Source organism: Macrobrachium nipponense, chromosome 36 (assembly GCF_015104395.2).
Source record: "Macrobrachium nipponense isolate FS-2020 chromosome 36, ASM1510439v2, whole genome shotgun sequence".
Classification (NCBI taxonomy): Eukaryota; Metazoa; Arthropoda; class Malacostraca; order Decapoda; family Palaemonidae; genus Macrobrachium; species Macrobrachium nipponense.
Window position 1 is genome coordinate 37,986,640 of NC_087220.1, and position 24,996 is coordinate 38,011,635.

General features: G+C 42.5%; 1 protein-coding gene across 1 annotated transcript in view; it reads right to left on the bottom strand.

Moving 5' to 3' along the window:
* Positions 1–24,996, bottom strand: part of LOC135203567 (transmembrane protein 107-like) — a 95,752-nt gene that overhangs the window by 36,941 nt on the left and 33,815 nt on the right. The window contains exon 2 of the mRNA XM_064233316.1: positions 13,432–13,652. Within this exon, the coding sequence (XP_064089386.1) occupies positions 13,432–13,515 (84 nt within the window). The 5' untranslated portion in view covers positions 13,516–13,652. The remainder of the gene's footprint in view (positions 1–13,431; positions 13,653–24,996) is intronic.

Consider the following 24,996-nt stretch of genomic DNA (forward strand, 5'->3'; position numbering starts at 1 on the left):
GACTTGAGTATCGCCTTGAGTCTCTGCATATATTCTTTCCTGATCGTGTCCTTCATCTCTTGGTGTTTTATATCCCCTCCTTCCATTATTCCCAGGTATTTGTATCCTGTCTCATCTATGTGTTTGATGTTGCTCCCATCTGGTAGCTTTATCCCTTCAGTTCTTGTTACTTTGCCTTTTTGTATGTTGACTAAGGCACATTTTTCTATTCCAAACTCCATCCTCATGTCCCCAGATACAATCCTTACAGTCTGGATTAGGGTATCTATTTCCTTGATGCTCTTACCATACAGCTTGATGTCGTCCATGAACATCAGATGGTTGATTCTGTTGCCTCTTTTCTTGAGTTGGTACCCGGCATCCATCTTCTGTAGTACTTTTGTCATGGGAATCATGGCTACTACGAAGAGTAGTAGCCGTGGAGGAGTGGGTTAGGTCGTCAATGGACTTAAGTCAAGTTAAGCAACATTGGGGCTGGTCAGTTGTTGGATGGGTGACCGCTCTTCTCGGCGTTAATTCCTTGGGAAAGGATCTTTACCATAATTTCCTCAGTCTACTCAGCTGTAAATGAGTACCTATCCCTGATGGGGTAGGGTCCAGCTATGGGTTAAATAGCAAAACTAAGCAATGATGGAAAGAAATGAAGGAATAAACGACAACGACGTAAATGGAACCTCTGGCAACAGAGGAGCTTCGTCCGGCAACCAGGTATTCAACCCAATTGAAGGGGAAGACGGTCAGGTACTTGGAGGTCATCATCCAGCAACTGATCACCACAACGACAGTAATCAACAGCCTGAGATTGGAGCTACAGAAGCAAAAAGGAAGAAATGGACAAGAGAAGAAAATAAGGAAATATGGAGATGCTACATCAGAACCAACCCGACGGAGAGAGGATATAGAAGAAGATTGGTCAACATCTGGAATGAGAGGAATAGCACCCCCCAAACAGAGCAGAGGCTGGCAGACCAAGTAAGGAACATAAAGAAAAACAACTGGCTCTCCCCAACAGAAAGAGAAGAACTGGAAAGGGAAATGTCATACGACAACGAATTACACGAAGACGAACTGAGAGACGATACCACAGAAGACAACAGGGAAGATGAGGTATCAAACAACGACACACGAAGAAACACTGACGAAGTAACAGAGAGGACGGAATGGGTAGAAAAGATTAGACAATGGATGGAGCCAGATACAGAGAGAACAAAGATCCCCTCCATGAAAGCCTACAACACCAAGAAATTAAGGGAGAAAACAAGTGAGGTCAATGAAATAATGGGCATAATACACACCACCAGTATCACAGAAACAAATAACTTGGCATATGCAGAAGCAAGATTAGTAGCAGAGCTGATGGGGATTCGAACACCAACACCACCAGCACAACCAACCCAACAGAAACCAAAACAGCAACCTCCTTGGAAAAGGCGCCTGGAAAAGCAAATCATGGTGATGAGATCTGACTTGAGTAAACTGAAAGAGATGGCAGAAAAAAGGCTAAGAAGCAAGAAAACAAGGGAGGAACTCAACGAGAAATACAAAGTACAAGAGAGGGGACTAAACAACACAATAGAAGATGTAAAACAGAGGCTTAAGGCCAAAGCACATAAGATCCAATGGTACATGAACAGGAATAAGGGATACCAACAGAACAAACTATTCGGAACCAACCAGAAAAGACTATACAGCCAACTAAGAGGGGAAGACGACCACCCAGAAATTCCTGAAGCCGAACCAAGTAAGAGATTCTGGGAAAACATATGGAGCAATCCGGTATCACACAACTAACATGCAACATGGCTCCAGGAAGTCAAGGAAGAAGAAACAGGGAGAATAAAACAAAGATTCACTGAGATCACGACAGACACAGTCAGACACCAACTAAAGAAAATGCCAAACTGGAAAGCCCAGGTCCCGACAAAGATGATGATGATGATTATTATTATTATTATTATTATTATTAATTATTATTAATTATTATTATTATTATTATTCTATTATTATTATTATTATATTATTATTATTTTATTTTATTGATTATTATTATTATTTATTATTAATTGAAAATATTAATAAACCTATTATACATACGTGTACCATAAAAATCTTTCATCTCATTCATCTCAGGATAAGAGAGAGAGAAAGAGAGAGAGAGGAGAGAGACGAGAGAGAGAGAGAGAGAAGCGACACTCCCTCCCCTCCTGTCAAATTACTTGATATATTTGACAGCTGTTGGACCTCAGCTTGGACCTGGAGTTTGAAAGAAAGATGCGTGAAGACTGGGATTTCCTTCATTCTTACATATTTTTTTAAATTTATAAACTAAAATATTACTAATTCACTGTAGTATTTTCTTTAATGAATGATTGCTCTTTACATTAATATTAATATTTGAAAATTAGTAAATCCTTTATCTATCATTCAAAAAACATACATCTCTGTAAGAGAGAGAGAGAGAGAGAGAGAGAGAGAGAGAGAGAGAGAGAGAATTATTATTGCTATTATGTGATATCATTTAATCTTATTAACCCTCTTACGCCGGAGCGGTAAATAAAAAATTGTCTCCCGTATGCCGGAGGTGTTTCGGAGTGAGCGTGGAAGCGGAAAAAATATTTTTTTCAAAAAATCACAGTGCGCTTAGTTTTCAAGATTAAGTAGTTCATTTTTGGCTCCTTTTTTGTCATTGCCTGAAGTTTAGTATGCAACCATCAGAAATGAAAAAAAATTATCATTATCATATATAAATAATGCGATATATGATAGCGCAAAAACGAAATTTCATATATAATTGTATCAAATCGTGCTGTGCGCAAAACGGTTTTTGTTTTTTTTTTTAAAGGTAACAAGTTACTTTTTTTTCGTTGTAATGTACACTAAATTGCGATCATTTTGGTATATAACACATTGTAAAACGATAAAAGCAACACAGAGAAAATATTATCACAAAATAATGCATGAATTCATAACGCGCGGACGTAAACAAATATTTTTTTCAAAAATTCACCATAAATCTAAATATTGTCCTAGAGACTTCCAATTTCTTTCAAAATGAAGAAAAATGATTGAATATTACTATACTGTAAGAGTATTAGCTTACAATTGCAGTTTTCGACCATATCTGACAAGTTAAAGTTGACCAAATGTCAAATTTTTTTATATATATATTTTTTATATGCAATTATTTCGGAAATAAGAAAAGCTACAACCTTCAAATATTTTTCGTTTTATTCTACATGAAATTGCGCACATTTTCATATATAAAACTCTATGAAATGCCTAATATGAAACGGAGCAAATATTCCGAGAATGGGACGTACGCATTTCGGAGATTTGTGGCGGAGAATCCGCGCGCGGAGGGAAGGAAAGATTTATTTTTAAATTCACCATAAATCTAAATATTTTGCTAGAGACTTCGAATTTGTTTCAAGATGAAGATAAATGACTGAATATTACTAGACTGTAAGAGTTTTAGCTTACTATTTGCGTTTTTCGACCATTTCGGTAGAGTCAAAGTTGACCGAACGTGGTTTTTTTTCTATTACGTGATTTATATGCAAATATTTCAAAAATGAGAAAAGCTACAACCTTCAATTATTTTTTGTTGTATTCTACATGAAATTGCGCACATTTTCATATATAAAACTTTATGTAACGGCTAATTTAAAATGGTGCAAACATTACCACAATCGCACGTATGATTTTTTCGGAAGAGTTACCGCGCGGACGTAAAGAAAATTTTATTTTTTTCATAAATTCACCATAAATCGAAATATTGTGCTAGAGACTTCCAATTTGTTGCAAAATGAAGGTAAATGCTTGAATATTACTAGAATATAAGCGTTTTAGCTTACAATTGCGTTTTTCGACCATTTCGGTAGAGTCAAAGTTGACCGAAGGTTGAAATTTTTGCACTTATCGTTATTTATATGAAAATATCTCAAAACTGTTAAAAGCTACAACCATGGGTTGTTTTTAGTTGTATTGTGCATGAAATTGCGCACATTTCCATATATAAAACTTTATATAACGGCTAATTTTAAAATGGTGCAAACATTACCACAATCGCATGTATGATTTTTTTCGGAAGAGTTACCGCGCGGACATAAGGAAAAAGTTTTTTCATAAATTCACCATAAATCGAAATATTGTGCTAGAGACTTACAATTAGTTGCAAAATTAAGGTAAATAATTAAATATTAGTAAAATATAAGAGTTTTAGCTTACAATTGCGTTTTTTGACCATTTCGGTAGAGTCAAAGTTGACCGAAGGTTGAAAGTTTGGCAATTATTGTTATTTATATGAAAATATCTCAAAACTGATAAAAGCTACAATCATGAGTATTTTATTGTTGTATTCTACATAAAAATGCGCACATTTTCATATATAATACTTCATGTAACGGCTAATTTACAATGGTACAAAATTATGTCAAAGTGACGAAATAATTTCCGAGATGTGTCACAGACACTTTTTAGTGAGGCAAGAAAGAAATTCGTGCTTGCGCGCCTGCGTAACGATTGTAAACAAAACATCACCTTGATCCGTGAACTCCCAGCATCCCCCAAGGCGCGTGATTCAAAAGTTTTAGGCTGGTAGGCCTATAAGTATTTTTCCGCAAATTTTAAAAAAAACTTTTGTAAGTCGACGTAAAATACGTCCAGTCGGCACACAGGAGACAAAAAATGTCGACGTAAAATACGTCCAGTCGGCGTAAGAGGGTTAAACTCACTAATACCGTATTGATCAATATTAATATTCTAAAATTAGTAAATCATTTTTGTATCATGAAAATGTATTTAAGCATGAAAATAACAAAAATACACTAATTAGTGATTATTTATCATCGGAAAACCCCGCAAATAGGCTAATTCCCTGCACATAATGGGTAGATATAATCCACAGAGAGAAATCCGTGAATCCATGAGTCCGCAAATCCGTAGAACACAAATACAGGGGGGCCCACTGTTTTCGATTCCCTTCCTGCCGAAATCTCACTAAACCCTGACAATTCAAACCCACACACACTATAAGTATCATTCCTCCCCTCAAAGTCATCTGTATTACACACCTTATCCACCATTTTTACCCTAACACTAACCCCTCTATCATGCAGTTCACGTTTCTCCTTTTCTTTCCCTTTCCTTACCTTCTTCCGCTTCTTCCATACTCAACCAACACCAACTGCCGATCTTCCAGAACCATTTGTTCACTGACACTCGGCTCACATTTATTCACCCTCAACCACTCACTCATCGCATTCTCCCGAACATACTGCGGTACTTCCCTCCACTTACGGAGCTGGTTATGGTGTGCCCTAACCTCATCCACACCCCCATCTACTCGCAATTTCCCCAACACATGGCTCAATCCACTCAGTCCCACTTCCAAAATCTCAAAAGGCCCTTCAAATTTCTTCCTTACCTTATTCACATTCATTCTCCCCATCTCAACCACCTCTTTCAATTATCTCCAATCTTAAAACTTTCAAACCTTTCACTCACTTTCTTCCACAAATCCTGATCACTCTCTGACAGACCCAACAGCAGCCTAACAATCGTTTCAAAATTCAACACGTACTTACAAGGATATATCAATATTCTTCTGCAGTGTACGTTATATACCCACACTGCACATCCTACATTCATATCCCAATCATTGTCACCTATACTCATCATTCGCAAAATCTTAGTCATCGTTCTAACAGTCCTTTCCGCCAAACCATTCGCACTGGGCATATACGGAGTAAAATATACATGGACAATACGTACCCTATTCCTTCAACATTTCTTCAAATTCCCACCCCACAAACTCAGGCCCATTATCACTCAACATTTTTGCTGGCTTACACACACATATAGTTAACATCATTTGCCCCACCATCCATGCAATGGTTTCACTCCTCTTATCTTTGATGGGAACCGCACAGGCAAATTTACTCGTGATCCACCATCACAATCATTCCCACATGCCCCTCACAGTCTTTGGCAATGAAACACAATCAATCACAAGCATTTCAAATGGCTCTTTCATCTGCACTTGCAACACAGGTGGGCTCGCATAATACTTCCCCTCTGACAGTCTTCACACGTAATGACCACATCCACACAAATCTTGCTTAACCCAGGCACAAATAGTCTCTCTCTCATGCATTCCCACAACTTATTCTCCTCCATGTGCCCAAACCAATCATGGACCAACAGGCACATACTCATGACTGAGTCACTGGGAAACAGCAGCACATATACTCCCTTATCATGCATTCCTTCCTAGTACAAAAAGTACACTACATTTTTGCACATTACAAACCATCTTGCAAACCTCTTGTACCTCCAACTCACACAGCCAATCTTCCACACGCACTCCTCCCAAAATGCATGCTCACAACTTACTTATCTCCAAGCACCTATCTTGCATTTCCTCAATCTCTTCCTCACTCAACAAATCATTCTCGCTTCTAGCAACATCAGTAATACCCACAAAGTTTGCCACAAACACACTGCTATCATGAATCCTTGCTATCTTACTAACCCCTTTCTAAGAACCCCGTTCCCTATGTCTACACTCACATCATGAATCCTAAAAAAATCTATCCCTATTAAAAAACAAGCCGGCATATCATCTTCCCCTATGACTATAGAGTTATGTACCATTTCCAACTCCCCTAACCTAACCCTCAGCTGTACCTCTTCCCATACTAAAACACTTCCCTGTCCTAACCCATGCATTTTTACACTTGTACACTGTCTTTTCACTCCCCATCTCTCAATCTCATTTACCACTGACCCACTCACTAGAGAAACCTGCGCCCCGTATCAACTAAGCTACAGTACCCACTATCATTCACTCTGACAAATGTCACCATTTTCCCTTGGGTTCCATGCATACACACATTCATTCCTGAATCTATCTGATCATTCATACCACAAGCATCCTCCCCACATTCCTTCTCAATTATTTCCCCACTTTCATACTTCTGATTCAAATCCCCCTCACAATCCCCTTTCCTGGCTAACCAACTACAACCGTGTTTCCCATACTGAATTCTCAAAATCCCATGCTCACTATTTGCAGTTGGCTTCCCTCTATACTCAAATGGTCTGTCCCACCCAAAATACAAAAACACTTCAACCCCAAACAACTCCGCTACCACCAACAACAACAGCGACAACATCTCCTCTCCCCTATCTTGCTCCTCAATACATGCCCGTTCCTTCGGCACATCACTCATCAACTTTACTTGCAGCTCATTTGCTCTCTCAGGCACTCCCTCAACCAGACCCTTACTCTCCAAATCTTTCAATGCCGAAAACAAACAAACTCTCAGGCACTCTATTGGGATCCCAGTCGCTTTTCATGGGATCGTCACCCTTACCATGCATCCTCGACATTGCATCCGCAACCACATTCTTATTCCCCAGCACATACTCTAATCTAAAGTCAAACTCACTCAAATCCTCAATCGTCCTCGCAATTCTAGCATTCACACTTTCTTTCTTAATCATATACAATAACGGCTCATGGTTCGTCTGTATAACAAATCTTACCCCATAAAAAACACTTTCAACGCTTTCACGCAGAACCTTATAGCCGCAAGCTCTCTCTCAACTACCGAGTAATTTCGTTGCGCTTTATTAAAGGCTTTACTTACATACACTATCACTCTCAATTGCTCTTCTCCATTCACCTCTTGCAACTTCACTAAACATCCTCCAATACTAAACTCACTAGCATCCATGTAAAGTTCAAGCCTACTCGCATCCTCACCATAATCTGGGAACGCCAAGGTGACATCCCTTGCAGCCTCCTCTTTCAATTTCTCAAATGCTCTCACCATTCACTCATCCCACTTCAACTTAGTGCAATTTCTCTTCCCTGTCCATTCAGTCAGTGGCTTTCCTATCCCCGAACAGTCCCTAACAAACTTCCTTCCAAAATCAATCAAACACAAAAAATCTTTCAACTCACGCACAGTCTGGGCACGTGGAAATTCTCTGACCTTTTGCACAAACACTTTGTCCTTCCTTACACCACTTGCATTCACCTTATGTCCAAGAAATTCCACCTCCCCGGCCAACCTTGTACACTTCTCAAGCTTCAATTTCACTCCAACCTCTTCCAAACGCTCCAACACCTTCTCAAGCAACTCCATATTCTCTTCAACAGTTTCACTCGCAATCAAAAACAATCAAAATATCATCTATCAAAACAAGTCACCTTCTTCCTATCAAACCCAGCCAAAACTACATTCATTGCCCTATCAAAGGCAGCAGGCACATTAGCCAACCCAAAACTCAACCTTTTAAATTGATAGTGGCAACTACCACTCGAAAAAGCTGTAACTGGCCTGCTCCCCTCCTCAAGAGGCATCTATAATAATAGCCCCTTACCAGGTCTAATTTGGTAAACACCCTCATCCCATGCATCTTGTACACACAATCAGACACTACATTCATCAGGAATCGCTCCTTCACAGTCGCTTCATTCACCCTTCTGTAATCCACACACATCCGCAAAATTCCATCCAGCTTTCGTACAGGGACACTATGGGGTTATTCCAGGCACTTACTCCTCTCTATCACTCCTACTCTCTCAAGCTCTTCACACTGCTCCTCAATCTCTCATGCGATAGGGTGGAAAAGTGTCAGGGACACTGATATATGGGGGTATCGTCTTCCAGAACTATTTTAAATTCTGGAAGCTTAGACCCCCCAAAATCCTCATCTCCATGGCTCATCCCACTCCGCCTATTCCACAACATCCGCATCAATCGCTCCGTTGCCATCACTAACAATTTCATCTACCGTAACTCTTTTTCTCAACTCATCATACTTCCAACTATCACCTTCTTTAACACTACCTGTCATCACCCGTCGCACCCTAACATACCTTTCATCGTCCACATTCACCAACGTGTATAGCAACCTTACACAATCACTCTCACGTATACCCCACACTCGCTTCTTCCTAGCACTCGGCAATGAGGCCACAAAAACTCAAGTATTCTCCATGTCTATGACGCCCTCGCTCCTCCTGGTGATCCTGAGGAGGTCGCCTCGCTCCTAATGGTGTATCCTGAGGAGGTTGAAGGGACAGGTGAGGAAGATCTGATGCTACCACTGGGTTTGCTAGCAGAACTAACGGACAGAGCGGGCTGCGAGCAATCACCAGCCCGCAGTGATGATTGGTTCACAGGTCTAGAAGAGTGTTCTCCTTGTGGAGAAGCACTCCTCCAAGGATGATAGCGATTCTCTCTCATGCTAAGGGAAATGCTACTCGAGACCTGGACCGTCCGTGACAGGGAAAAGACTGGTATCCACCAGCATGACGAGAGAGGGCACCATCCTCACTATGCGTCACAATCTCAGAAGAAGTGGAAGCTCCTCCAGAAGACTGAACAGGGGACCTCCTACCAGTCTCACCGCGTGCACAGTCCCGTGGGACCATCATATCACCCCTGGGAGCCGGACGATTGCCTGAGCAACTCTCATCTTCCTTCCGCACCGGGCCCAAGTCGTGACGGTGAGCGGACTAAGCGTCACTGACTCTAGCTGTCGTACACCCTGAGAAACTCGCGAATGAGCACCTGAGACAGTCCTAGTCCTAGAGGCAGAACCTCCACAACTAGAAGTAGTAATACCAGCAGCAGCGATCACATTTGCGGTCCCCACCCTGCGCGCCCCTGGGGGTGGTGAGGCGGTTCCTGTTCCCGAAGGAACGGGAGGACCAGCGGGGAGGCCCACTTATCTCACCAGACAGCGAGACAAACCCTTAGAAGTCCCAGAGCGAGATTCTGGGGGGGGGGGGAGGGGGGGGGGGGGGGAGGGGGGGGGGGGAAAGCTCCCTTCTTTTTCAGTGGGGGGGAGCTCTGAAGAAGTGGCAGACGACGACGACAAAGATGAAGACAAGGAGGAAGATGACGACACCCTTCACTACTTCTTTGACTTCTTCGTCAGTTTCCTCAGCACGCCAGACAGATCCCCCATCCAGGGAGCCACTGAAGCAGTTGCCGAAGCAGCTGGACTGGGGGCGCCAACGCCACAGCAGCACTCACATGGTCAGGAACAGAGGCAGTAGGCATGGGGACGGAGACAGGCGGAAGATCAAGTGGGGACATTTTCGGATGATCATACCCAGCTGGGGGAGAGAAGACTGCATAGCCTGGAGGAGGAGGAGGAAAAGATTCCACACTCGAAGTATGCGGCACCAACGATGCGACCGCAGCAGGTGTAACCGAAGTTACGAGCTGGGTGTACACCAAGTGGGGCGGTGCCGCATACACAGGCATCAAAATGTAGTAGTCCTCGACTCTACCCATGTAGTAGTCCTCGACTCTACCCCATGAGTCACAGGGGCTGACAAAAAATTATCCATCAGCCCCTGGAATGAGGGAGCGCCAGGCAACCCCAGATTCGCCCAAGCCTGTTGCAGATCCCCGACCGCGGAGTAAGACACACCTGAGGGAGGAAAAGTCGGGTTAGTAGAGAGAACTCCTATTCGTCCCGAAGGAGAAGGATCCTCTCCAGAGCGAGCAAAATTTCCCGAATACAGCTCCAGATCGGCATGCCTCCCCCTTCTTCTACAGGATGAATCAAACAAAGAAGCAGAAGGGAACATTTCCCCCGTAGAGAAAAGAGTAAGATGGGGAAGCTTACACAGAGGGAGAAAGGAAGATGATGGGTTAGCCACCAACAGGGTCGACGGGGGCGTGTAGCCCTCCGATGAAGCCTTGAATGACTTACCCCACAATCGCTTCCTCCCCTTGTATCTCACCCACTGCTCTGCCGACCAAGAGATACAAGTATCACAAGGATTGTCTCTAGCACACTCAGGCCCTCGACACTTAGTGCAGAGGACGTAAGGATCCACATCCATTTTTGAGCAAAGACCTCCACACTTTCTGCCCCCAACTCCAGGGCAAACACACTGTTTGTTTGTAAGGTGTTTTTACATTGCATGGAACCAGTGGTTATTCAGCAGTGGAACCAACGGCTTTACGTGACTTCCGAACCACGTCAAGAGTGAACTTCTATCACCAGAAATACACATCTCTAACTCCACAATGGAATGCCCGAGAATTGAACTCGTGGCCACCGAGGTGGCAGGTCAAGACAATACCGATCACGTCACTGAGGCACTGGGAAAACGCATTGCACAAATGGGGGGCAAAGAGGCTTATCCAAGTTTTGGGTTTGCATATTAAAATTAAAGCAAACAACAAAACACAAACACTCATAAACGCCCCCCCCCCACCCCCCAAAAAAAAAGACAAATTAAAGGAACAATTTTACAATTCTCATGACAGAGATGTTTACGTCCGGTCGGACAGGACTCCTGACTATCAGAAAAGCAGTTACTGCCTAACTACCTTGTTATCCTCTTACAACTGAATTCCAGCCTCCACTGAAAGTATGTAGAGGACCGAGGGTTTGTATTACGAGTAGGAACAAATGAATTTTTGGTCGTTTGCTCAGCAGTACCCGGTGTTCTCGAAAATGGGCAGATCCAGTTCACCTACCCTAACAATGGCAGTGCCACCACCCAAATTTGAATTTTCGACTACCAATGTAGGACGCTTTCATCTAGGTAATTGTTTAGTAAGTCACTTACATGAAAAAGAAAATTACACCCATCTTTTTACAATCTGCCTTGTTCAACATAAAATCCATTACATTCTACTATATTTCAATGTCAGTGGTGACAATAATAACAGGTACCCTCACAAGAGTCATTCTTTCTTCGGTTAAGAAAATAAAATAAAAAGTAACTGAGAAGTAGTGCATGCAAAAAAAGTTAGTGTTAAAAGAATAAGTCAATAAATCATTCGGTAGTATTCTTGTGGATAAAGAATCACAAATGAGGATACACAGCATAAATGTTGTGTTCAGAAGTTGGAACTGCAGCATTGATCCCATACACGGTAAGGGTTTGGGTCAGGCTTGAAGCAATTACTATATTTCTTTGGGTCAATTAAAATTATAAAAGAAAAACAAAACATAAGTACAACTTTTTTATGGATAGGTCAGGTCATTAAGCATTAAAAGGAAAATTTAGAGAAATAAGGTTTGAAAGATGTAACAGCAGGAAAACCTTGCATATGCACCATGAAACAATTGTTAGGAGAAGGTGGAAAGTAAGATGGAAGAGACAGAATGTGAACAGAGGTAAGAGTAATAGGAATGAAATGGGTTACATCTAGGCACCGAAGGGACACTGCAAAGAACCTTAAGTAATACCTACAGTGCACTGCGTGAAGTGCACTGATGGCACTACCCCCTATGGGATTGTTATAGATAGTATTTACAGATACAGTACAGATATAACTTTGTAAATCAATACCTGATAGAGACAGTGACTAATTACAGTGATTAACTGCAAATATTTAGTATCTATACAGTTTACCTTTTTATCTTTTTATGTTTTATGGTACATACTGTAATTTTCTTAACTATACACATATATAATTGATTTATGGTGTATTGGTCATACCTACATTTGGAAACTTATTACTGTAAATGAAGTCCATTAGGAGGAAAAAGAATTAGTGAGAACAGGGAAAACATATAACAGAATGCTGCTTAGTATCTGTGTTATCCAATTAAATTATATTTTTTATACTTATAATTCACACCTAATACTGTATGTACTTTGTCAAATAAAGCATTGTTGCAAGTGACAATACAGAGTCCTCCTAACTCAAGGTAAAAAATGGCCTTCAAATGCTTGGACCACATCTGGATTTGTTGATATTCTAGAGCATAGTTGTTTATTCATAAGCAATAGTAGTACGTACAATAAATTTCATATTTGTTCTTTTGGAGAATATTTTATTTAAAAGTAAAATTCACAACTACCATCAGAAGCAAAATATGGACACACAAGCAAGTTATATTTTTCTATACTTTTTAGGATGCTTGTGCTACATTTTTATAACTACAGTTAAACATTTTTTTTAAATACATAAACCTGTAAGCATTGTAAAAATATACTATGCCATAAAACATCATCAATAAGTAAAATAGAACTAATGTATTGCCACAATATAAGGAATATTTCTTCACCTTTTTAAAAGTACATTAATCATTTACATACAATATAAATGAAGAAAGTCACAGCACTTTCTGTAATCCTTATGCCTCTACCAGTGCACACAGAATTGATTTGGTTTTATGAAATTTAAGTTTTCAATCAAAACACAGGCATTTTCAGTGGGGCACACAGAATGAGTGACAGCTATAACAAAGTTGCCGCATTTTATTGCACCAGCTTTGGAAAACAAGCCCACTGAATTAATAACAATAAGCAATATAATTAAGGGGCGAGAATTACGGTGCACCTTCTCTGTCAAGTCCAACCCTAATTTTTAATAATATGCTCATCTAGATCTGTGACTAGAATTATATTTACATGACTTACAGTACAGCACTTACTCTTGCAAGCAGGATGTTGATGAGGAGGACCAAGTGTGACACCAATGTTAGAAACCGTGCAGGAATAAGTCCTGTTATTCTCATTTTTATATCAAGTTTACCACGCTGATTCCTTCAGTTATTTTTTGTACAACACCATTCATTTAGGACAGAAGTATCTAACACCAATGTCATGTAAGTGGGCATCTGTTTGAAGCTATACATCTAGTGCCAGATTTTGCCTGCAGAAAGAAGAAGAATTAAAGACCACGTTCATAAATATTGCCTGCTAATGTTTATGTCTCGCCATCTGACTGGAAAAGTTCCTTTTTTTCTAAACATCTATACACATTAACGACATTAATTTCAATAGTATCAATTAGGTAGGGATAGTTTACATAAAGGTAAACTAAAATGACATATTTCTGATAAAATAAAGTTTTATATATACTTACCATGTTATTTGTGGTAGTACTATTTTTTTTTGTAGGCGTCTCGCCCCGCCCACTTTTGTGGAAAGAGTGGAACAACTCAGTAAAAAGTTTCAATTTATTTGTGCCCTTCTGTCCATGCGAGGGGAGGAGGGAGGACTCTGATCATGTAAATACTTGGCAATTACATACTGTACAGTCAACCCCCCCATTCACGTTCCCAATATTCACAGACTCTCACCTATCCAAGGATTTTTCTTTGGACCATATCTAAAAATTATTCACAGGAAATTCGCCTATTCGTGGGTTTTTCCGACAGTAAATATTAATTAATTAGTGTATTTTTATGTTCTTTTCATGACTAAATACATTTTTATGATGAAAAGTATTAATTTTCATAATAAAATTTATTATTTGGATACTTACCTACTGTTAAAGTTAGCTATATCCGCACCGATTAGGAGAGTCGGCATTCAAAGAAAATATCAAATGGCTGCCCGGATGACTGTCTAGTTTACCTGTTCTCCACCAGGTGTGTTTTAAATGTTTTAACTCTTATCAGAATTCTCCTTGACAGCACACTAAATTGTGGGGAGGCTGGGTGGGTCTATTTCACAGTAGGAAAGTATCCAAATAATAAATTTTATTATGAAAATTTATATTATTTGTGATGAATCTTACCTACTGTTAAAAGTCAGCTGATTCCCACATTAAGAAGAGGATAGTGGGTAGTGCAGCTAGACAAAAATACACTCACCCATTCGAGCTTAAGGTTTCTTCATGAAACCCAAAACATTCTAACCTGATCTGCAGTCCTTCCTGGCTTTTACTACCACCAGAAGTTGGATTCCATTCAGGGAGCAAGGCTTTCATATATGTGCAGCAAACAGCAGCCTTGCGGAGAAAACTGCTTCAATTCAGCCAGAATGAAACACAAGCAGTATGAGGGACCCCTGTGCCTGGGTTCAAAAGCCCTATAAAACGACAGTCACTTAAAATAAATACCTTTATGATAAAAAGGTACGCTCCTGTAGAAAATTTGTACCTTCACACTTCCCAAAATATCAAAACCCGGGATTTAAACAAGAGACCCCAAAGAATTTATCTTTTTTCGGTTCAGGGAAAGACTACCCACTACTAAGAGTGGAATGAGGGCTTTACTGTTTCAAACACGATTTTGTATAGGTGCTTAAGGTAGTGATCGGGTAAAAACTGAATTGCACTTCTACTGCGCCACATCAATCCTATTCTGAAGCAACAAATTGACTTAACACTGAATGAAGTTACAACTGCTGCTCACATTATGAACGTTTACCTTCAATAAAGATAGAAGATATGGAGCTAGTTCTCATGCACTAGCCTAATCAAATACGTCACAGAGGACCTCGTGTTCCTTGACAAATGTGTTATAAGTTTCTAAAAAACACAACACAAAAGGTTAACTTCGCCTCTTCCAGGCTTAACCTTCACAAATACATTCTAGGTTTTCTAAAACCACAAAACAAAAAGTTAATGTTGCCTTCAAGCTTAATCATTGGCAAAGACAGCTAGCTTTTCTAAAACCACAAAACAAAAGGTTAATTTGCCTCTTCCAGGCTTAACCTTTGACAATGACATCGTTTCCTAAAACCACAAAAAAAGGTTACTTTGCCTCTTCCAGGATTAACCTTTGACAAAGATATTCAAGGTTTCTAAAAAGATGATAAAGATGTTCTAGGTTCAACCTATCTGATTAAGTTTTAACTGTCCCAACAGGACAGCAAAGTTTCCTCTTCTTCCCCACTAAGGAGGTAACATTGGAATTCTTACAGGTCACTGTAAAACGTAGCCTTAACATCACCCTCAGCTCTAAGGCATAAAGATAAAATAGCATTCCCTTTACAACAGCTTTAAGTAGAGTGTTGGCAATAAATTTACTTATTATCTGTTGCTAGTGCTAAATAAAAGGCTTCATAGTAAATTCAGATAAAGTTTAGACCTGCATCTAAACTCGAGAGAGAAGCTGATATAAAGATAAGGGGTCTTCAATCTCAACACCTTACAGTGCTGATCCTCAGCAAAACCTAAAAGTACTTGATGCAAAAACAAGGAAAGTACAGATGGAACGATAACTTTGGTAGTAGACAGTGAAAAGTCTTATTATCTCTTAACAGAAAACATTGACGCTACATGGTTCCAGGTGCTGAAAATTCCTTTAGAATGGCACCCTCAGCAATACACAGATCACTACTTCTAACCCCAGGCCACGGCTGTTTTCAATTAAGGATAGATCCTATGATAACTTGAAAATCTTCTTATTGCGAGGGGACAATCTAACATCTCAAAGCAGTTAAGGAGATGCATAAGTTAATGGAAATGCATGGAATTGTGAAGTTGAGTCAATTTCCTCTTAACAGAAGAATGAGATAACTATCGAGAGCATTGGAAATATCACAATTTTTGAAAGTAAATTGTATTTTTCCTAACTATACAAACCTGAGGTCCTTTCATAAGGAATTACTTTCAGCGTAGGCTGGAATTACGGCCGTCAAATTCTTGAACAAGGTGGTTAGGCAGTAACTACTGTATGGTAGGCAGGTAGGCCTGCCTGCTCAGATGTAAACACTCCACTTTGCCTTTTGGCACAGGTTCAGATCAAAGGGTGGCATGAGGTGGGCATAAATGTAAAGGACCTCAGGTTTGTATACGTAGTTAGGAAAAATACAATTTACTTTAAAAAATGATATTGTTATAATACAATAAAGTTTCATACATACTTACCTGGCAGATATATACTTAGCTAAGACTCCGTCGTCCCCGACAGAAATTCAAATTTCGCGCCACTCGCTACCGGTAGGTCAGGTGATCTACCTGCCTGCCCTGGGCGGCAGGACTAGGAACCATTCCCGTTTTCTATCATATTTTCTCTCTTCCACCTGTCTCCTGAGGGGAGGCTGAGGCGGGCCATTAATCGTATATATCTGCCAGGTAAGTATGTATGAAACTTTATTGTATTATAACAATATCATTTTCATACAATGAACTTACCTGTCAGATATATACTTAGCTGATTGGCACCCTTGGTGGAGGGTAAGAGACAGCTAAAATGGAATAGACAGGTAAACAACATATGTTGTAGGTATAAAAGAAAAACCTTGGTTCCTACCTGATAGGTGGTAGACTTCGTGGCTGTAGCCCGGTAGTCTGCATCACCTCAAGACTTTAGCAAGATATGTGATCTATGGCTAAGAGTTCTTGTGGGTCTGCGATGGGTATATGAACCGCTTACTCAGCAGAGCCTGAAAGGACTTTGTCAATGGGTACTGGACCACTTCTATGACAACACACCTTATGAAGGAGCCACACAACCAAAAAATCCCGACCACCTGATCCTAACCACCATGTTAGTATAAAGAAATTGTTCTGAGTTTTTTTTATCCCCGAAACCTCATTTACAAACAAAAAAACCCATAACTCGAAAAAACCTAATACGCATTCATACAAAAATTCTCAAAAAAAAATTTTTAATACTCCTCTAAAAGATATCACAAGAGTTCCTTACTGAACAACAGTGACTGGCCGCCAGTGCAGCACCGAGCCCTCTTTGTCAGCAGAAATCTAGAACATATCTAGTAGAAGGTATGTACAAAGTTAAGGATTGGTGTTTTCTGCTTCCCGTACCCAGTATCGTATCCGCCCGATATGAAAGGCCCCAGAGAAAAACATTTCTCGTGAGGTCACGCGAACGTCTTTAAGATAGTGAGATGCAAATACCGAATTGCACCTCCAATATGTCATATCAATTATTTTCTTTAGCGACATATTCTTCTGAAAAGAGAGAGACGTCGCCACTGCTCTAACTTCATGAGCTTTTACTCTTAAAAAAGCGGAAAAGGTCGTCAGGACAGAACTTGTGAGCATCTGTAATGACGCTCCTTATGAAGAAAGCTAATGCATTCTTAGACATGATTCTTGTGGGGTCCAAGTTAATCGAACACCAAAGACCTTGCCTAGAGCCTCCCATTGTTTCTTCCTTTGTAAGTAGAACTTCAAGGCTCTTACAGGGCAAAGAGACTTTCGTTTCTCTACCCACTAGACTCGATAAGCCTTTAATCTCGAATCTCTTGGGCCAGGGATTCGAGGGGTTTTCATTTTTCGCTAGAAAAAGTGTTCTAAACGAGCAGAAGGCCGAGTCTCTGTTAAAGCCGACTTCATCTTCAAGGGCGTGAAGTTCACCAAAGATCCCAAAGACTCTGACACACCTCTGAATGAAGGGTCCATTCTGTGTGAAGGACCTGGCTTCTCCTGCTCAGTCTGTCCGCCCTGACGTTTCTCGTACCCTGAACAAATCTTGTCAGGAGGGAGATGTTCCTCTGGGAGGTCCAAAGTAGCAGATCTCTTGCTATTTCGTATAGGAACAAGGAGTGTGTTCCTCCTTGCTTCCGAATGTAGGACAGGGCGGTAGTGTTGTCCACATTCACTTGGACCACACTGTTTGCCACAAAAGGTTCGAAGAACTTTAGAGCCAAGTGAACTGCCAGAAGTTCTTTGCAATTTATGTGCCAGGACACCTGTGCTGCCTTCCAGGTGCCTGACACTTCTCTCGGTCCAGTGTTGCTCCCCAACCCTTCTCCGATGCGTCTGTAATATAACACTCGGCTTGGTGCGGAACTTCCAGAGAAATTCCCTTGTTCTCTTTTAGAGGGGACAACCACCATTGCAGGTGTGGTTTCATTTCCATTGGAAGGAGAAAAACTGTCGGAGAGAAGTCCCGTCTTCCAATTCCATGATCTCCTTAGGAAAAACTGAAGAGGACGAAGATGAAGTCTTCCTAGAGGAAAGAACTGTTCGAGCGAGGAAAGGGTCCCTAGAAGGCTTAACCATTCCCTCGCCGAAGTTCGTTCTTTCCCTAAGAAGAGAGAGACTTTCTCCAAGCCTCTCACAATTCTCTCTTGCGAAGGAAATACAGTTAAGTTCCCCCCCCCTCCGGGTTTTTACGAGTCTGTCCTCGACCTTACGATGTTTCGTGGTTTACGAACGCGCCCCCATAACATATAAAAAATAATATTTTGCGTCGTTCCGTCTTACGCGGTTTTAGCGTCGTAAGCAACGTTAAACAAACGCGAAACTAGTTCCGGGCGCACAGAAGGTAAGAATACGCTTTTTGTGGGGGAGAGGACGGCGTCGCTTCGCTACGCTCATTCCTCGCCCATACGCCATTTTGGTTGTTACACTGCCTCTCTCTCCCTCGTGTTGTATCGTTTTTGTAACTTTTTGCTCTTTGTTATGGCTATCCCAAGCGCAAGGCGGACTCTTCTGATGGTAGTGCATCGAAGAAAGAAGGCCATCACCATGGAAATTAAAGTGGACATTATAAAGCGATCTGAGAAGGGAGAAACGCCAACAAACATTGGCCGCTCGCTTGGCCTTAGCCGTTTGAACCGTTGCTACCATTATCAAAGATAAAGAGCGCATCGTTGAACATGTGAAAGGATCTGCTCCTATGAAAGCGACAGTGATAACTAAGCAGCGTAGTGGTCTAATAATTGAATCACCTGCCTCAGCATCTCCAGCAACTTCTGGAGGTTCTTTTTCTCTTCACTAACCTCCCCCAGTCTCTCCAGCACCGCAGCTTCCTCTCCAGTGTGCAAGCCAATCAAACTAATAAAGGTAAGGAATTGTTCTCTCGTTGTTATTGATAGGTATTTACATTAAATCATGTGGTATTTTTCAATGTTCCGACTTACGCTGAAAATCGTGTTACGACGCATCGTAAGAACGGATCAACATCGTAACTCGAGGACCCCCTGTACTCGAAAACCCCGAGAATCCATCTGAATCCCCAGATAGACTAAGTTCTGTCTGGGGATCAGCTGTGACTTCTCGAGGTTCACGAGTAGTCCCAACGCCTTTATCAGGTCTCAGGGTCAAAGAAAGGTCCTCCAAACACTGTCTCTCTGTTCTGGCCCTGATGAGCCAGTCGTCCAGATATAGAGAGATGTTGACGCCTTAGAGGTGAAGAAACCTTGCCACAAATTCTTCATCAGGTTTGTGAAGACCTGAGGAGCTGTGGACAGGCCGAAACACAAGGCCCTGAACTGAAAGATCCTTCCCCCCGTCATGAAACGGAGGTACTTCTTCGAAGAAGGGTGAATCGGGACATGAAAATAAGCGTCCTGGAGATCCAGAGACACCATCCAATCTCCTTGACGTAAAGCCGCAAGGACTGAGGCCGAAGTCTCCATAGAGAACTTCTCCTTTAGAACGAACTTGTTCAGAGCGCTGACATCTAGTACTGGTCTCCAGCCCCCCCGAGGCTTTCGCAACCAGAAAAAAGACGATTGTAAAACCCCGGAGAGTTTTGTTCCAGAACTAATTCTATAGCTCGTTTGTCCCACATTTGATCCACCATCAGACGAAGAGTATCCCTCAGTACAGGGTCCCTGTATCTGGCTGACAGTTCCCGCGGAATAGTCGTTAGGGGAGGACTGTCCTGGAAGGGGATAAGATATCCCTTCCTGATTATAGACATCGAAGAGGCGTCTAGAGTTTATGAATGTCCAGGCGTCTGCAAATTCGAGAAGCCTGGCACCCACTGGTGTTTGGAGGTTGTCTGTCTCACTTCCCTTTCTTAAAGGGACGGGAAGAAGCTTTACCTCTCCTCTCAGGACCTCTCCTCTTAGAGGGAGCTCTGGAGGGAGGGCCTCCTCGAAAGGGCTGAACAGTAGAAGTCGGTCCTTTCTTGTCAACCGCAACTAGGGGTCTCTTCTTCCTTGCAGTGTGAAGGAGAAGATCCTGTGTCGCCTTCTCAGTCAGTGAGCGAGAAATGTCCTTCACTAACTGAGAAGGAAACAAGAAGTCTGACATGGGAGTCGAAAAACCAGGGCTGCTCTCTGTGAGGGAGAAACCGCCTTGGTTAAGAAGGCACTAAAAATACTCCTCTTCTTAAGGAGTACCGCTCCAAAGAGAGAGGAGACTTCTCCCGATCCGTCTTGTACTGCCTTGTCAATACATGACAGAATACTAAGAATGACTTCGGGGTCTAGACCTTCCGAGTCATGAGCCTTCTTAGACATCACCCCAAGGGACCAGTCTAGGAAATTAAAACACTTCCAAAATATGGAAGAGGCCCTTGAGGGAGATGATCAGTCTCAGAAATCGCCCAAGTCACACGAACCTCGATTCAAAGCGTTTTGCTACGCGATGAATCAACCAAGGTTGAAAAGTCCGCTTCAGCCGACGCTGGGAGAGAAGGCCCATGTTCTCCCAGTTCGGTACCAGACACCTCTTTTACCAGAAAGTATGGCTGGAGGCATACAGAAGGTGGTTCTGCCCAGATCCTTCTTCGACAACATCCACTTGTCAAGAGACTGTAGAGCTCTTTTCATAGAGATCGTAGGTCTCATCTTCAACACCGACGAAGACTTCGGTACGATCGCACTCGAAAACAGTGATCGAGGTCGAAGGAGGAGCCGCAGGAGTCAACGAATCTCCATACTCCTGCAAAAAGAAGGTCCGTCAAAACTCTATAGTAGAGAACCCTTCTCTACTGTTAACCTCATCTTCCGAATCTACGTCCACACCGTGCGGAGAATCGGCTTGAAAAACGAGAGGATCTTCACCAAGTTCTCTCTCTACTGGCGACAAACTCCTACTAGGAGAGGGACTCATTGAGTGAACAGATTCTCTCTCAAGTCTACTAGTAGTCTCGCGTCTGCTTGACTTCTCACGCCTGGCAAGCTCTTCGCGCTTGGCTGGCGCTTCGCGCTTGGCTGGCGCTTCGCCGCTTAGGCTTGGAGCTTGTTGCCATTGGCTGGCATCTTCGCGCCTGGGCTGACGCCTCGCGCTTGTCTGGCGCCTCGCGCTTAGCTGATCCTCTCGCCTGGCTGGCGCCTCGCGCTTGGCTGACTCCTCGCGCCTGGCTGGCGCCTCGCGCTTGGCTGACTCCTCGCGCCTGGCTGGCGCCTCGCGCTTGCTGACTCCTCGCGCTGGTGGCGCCTCGCGCATCCTTGTCTAGAGCAACTCGCTCGGATAGCTCCTGACGCCTGAAAGAATCTTCGCGCCTGGAAGACGTCTCGCGCTTGTAAGGCTCTTCATGCCTGAAGGACGCTTCACGCTCTGGCAGGCGAAAGAAGACGAGACTTCTTAATAGGAAGTCTAGCGTCCTTCTTGTCGAGGGGGATCCCTCGAAAGAACTCCAAGCAAAGAAGCTAACTGTTCTTGTACATGCTAGCAATATCTTCTTGGAAGCCACACCAGCCGTCCCTTCAATAGAAGAAGCAGTGAGAACTCGAAGGATGTGCGTATTCCTCATACTACCGACTTGAGGAGGCGTCGAGACCATCTTAGCCTTCTTGATAGAAGAGGGGCTTCCTCCGAGAAGCGCTCCGGGCTCGAGTCAAACGCGCGTTCTTTCCAGTGCCTTTTCAGTGGCCTAGAAAGATCCGAGTCCTTCCACCCTCGTTTAGGTGAAGGAGAAACCGGACGACGAGAAACAATCTCGTAGGACGCTTCTATTAAAGCGGTCCTGAGCAGACTGTAGCGAAACAGAACCTGCTGAAGGGACGCCTGACCGTGGGGATTCCCCACAACCTCCGTACGACTTTCGACTTTCCTTCTCTCTGGGTATGTGAGTTTGAAGAGTCTAGGCCTGGGAGCATCGCAGGGACGGTCAGACGCCCCCTCCACAACACTGGGAACACTCACTTCACTAAGTAATTCACTATCACTTCCCTTACCTTGCATGGCCGCCTTTTTGTCTTCATCTTACCGAAGACGTAGCCTTCAGATTGGCGATTCAGAAGCCGAATCTGAATGCAAAAGCCTGTGAGGGTTCAGATACATAGGGAGAATCAAAATCCAGTTAACTAACAGAGGAGAGTTAGACTCAGAAAAGGCTCAATAGGCCTTGTACTCACACCCTTTTGTGCAGCCCGTCTAATTCTACCCTCTCTAACTTCTTCAAGTAAGAGTTAGAGTCTTCCATTCATTAGCATTCAACTTTTCACACTCATACAAGGTGTTAGCTAAAGAACAGTCAAACCCCCTACACTTACGACATACAGTGTGAGGATCAACCGAAGCCTTCGGTATCCTCACCTTGCAGCCTACATTCACACACACTCTCACACTAACACTTGAATCAGACATTCTATCAGAAAAATCAAAAGCAAGTCCAAATACCAGATCCCACAGGTAGCGAATGCCAAAACAAACGATCCAGTACGTCACCAAGAAATCCAATATAGATGATCAAAAAGTCTTGAAAAGCGAAATACAGTCAGGAGGTAGTAACAACAATGTTGATACCACCGGCGACAGAGAAAATATGATAGAAAACGGGAAGGGTTCCTAAGTCCTGCCGCCCAGGGCAGGCAGGTAGATCACCTGACCTACCGGTAGCGAGTGGCGCGAAATTCGAATTTCTGTCGGGACGACGGAGTCTTAGCTAAGTATATATCTGACAGGTAAGTTCATTGTATGAAATTGTGATTTGTTCCTACACAATATACAGGCAGTCTCCGGCTTATAACGGGTTCGGCTTACGACGTTCCGAGGTTACAACGCCTTTCAATTATAATTATCAGACATTATTTCCAGGTTTATGACGCATGATCCAGGGTTATGACGCCTACAACGCTGATCTGGCAGAAGAAATGACTCCAAAAATGCAAAATAATCAATATTTGAAGGTTTTTTTGATGAAAAATGCAATAAGAATGCAGTTTACATGGTTTTTAATGCACCCAAACCATTAAATGTAAGGTTTTCTTAGGATTTTTGACGATGTTCCGGCTGATGATGATTTTCAGCTTACAATGCGTCTCAAGATCGGAACCCCCATCGTAACCCATGGACTGCCCGAACAAACCCTCGGTCCTTTACATGAGGAAGACTCACTGATTGGTGAGAATAATGTGATTGAGCCTCTAGAACTGACTGGAGTTCTACCCAACTGGGCTATTCCTCCTGGTCATAAGAGTGAGAAGTACCCTGCCTCTGACAACTTGATCAGAGTATAGGAGCAGCATGATCAAGAGACAGACTTCTGGGCCTTTTTGAAATGAGTGAGGAATCATAACTCATCAGAAAAAAGGCTGGGAAGAATATTTAGAATCAAGAGGCATTACTGCAAAGTTCTGGGAAGGGTTTGCATTATTGCCAGTCTCCTTCCTCCCCTTGCTAGAGGAAGGAGTGGGATTGCTTCTATGATTCTGATAAGAAAAACAGAAAGGAAGCTCGATGTGTAAGCTTACAGCATCAATCGCCCAACTAGCCCGCATAAGTTTGAGTCCTATCCTCAACCTAAAGGAAGAGGAGTATAAGGACGAGGAGGGGAAGGTGGAGAACCCAGTCATTCTTGCATCCTTCTTACTTCTAGAACCGCACATCATAGGTGAGATGCAACTTGTCCTCTTGAAGGAGCCGGGTAAGCAAACACAACCTGCAAGCAACCACCACCGGTCCAAGGAAAGGAGGTTCCAAGGGCCTGTGGGCAGACCCGAAGGAAGAAAGATATAAATATGGTCATAATGAGACCTCATCTATCTTCCGGTCCAACATATTCTTCGGAGTGATGACATGTACCCATCCACTAGACTATTCAACAGCAGAGAAGTCTCTCACAATCTCGTAAGACTTGGAGTAAAACGTATTATTGGACACTTCTGCAACAGCAGTCTCCAGCGGATAAAGACACCGACACTCAATGAAGGGTGTCGATCCTTCATGGGTACAGCAACACACCAATAGGACAAAGAATTGACTGATCTGGATCAACCAATACAAAGTCCACACTGTAGATCATGAAGCACTCGGACTTGTCAACAGATGCCGGCTGACTGCACTATCACGCATCCGAGATGTGGTCACAACATGACACCTGCCTTTTGAAGGGTCATGTTGGACATGCATGCTACAGAAGAAGACTACAACCCTTCCTATGTAGAAGTCGGACCCTCAAGATTAAAGCGGGACAAGGAAGATGTTCAGAAGACTGTTGACCAACTGTCGTTAGTCTGGCCACTCAAGACGTAGCTTCCCCTCAAAACGGAATGCCTTCTGACAGCACATGCACAAGGGCAAGACAAATGGAAAGAATTTGTGGGCTTACGTCCCAAATCAATGGGCATCCACCTGAAATACGTTCAGTAGGGGTCATATTAACTAGTTGACA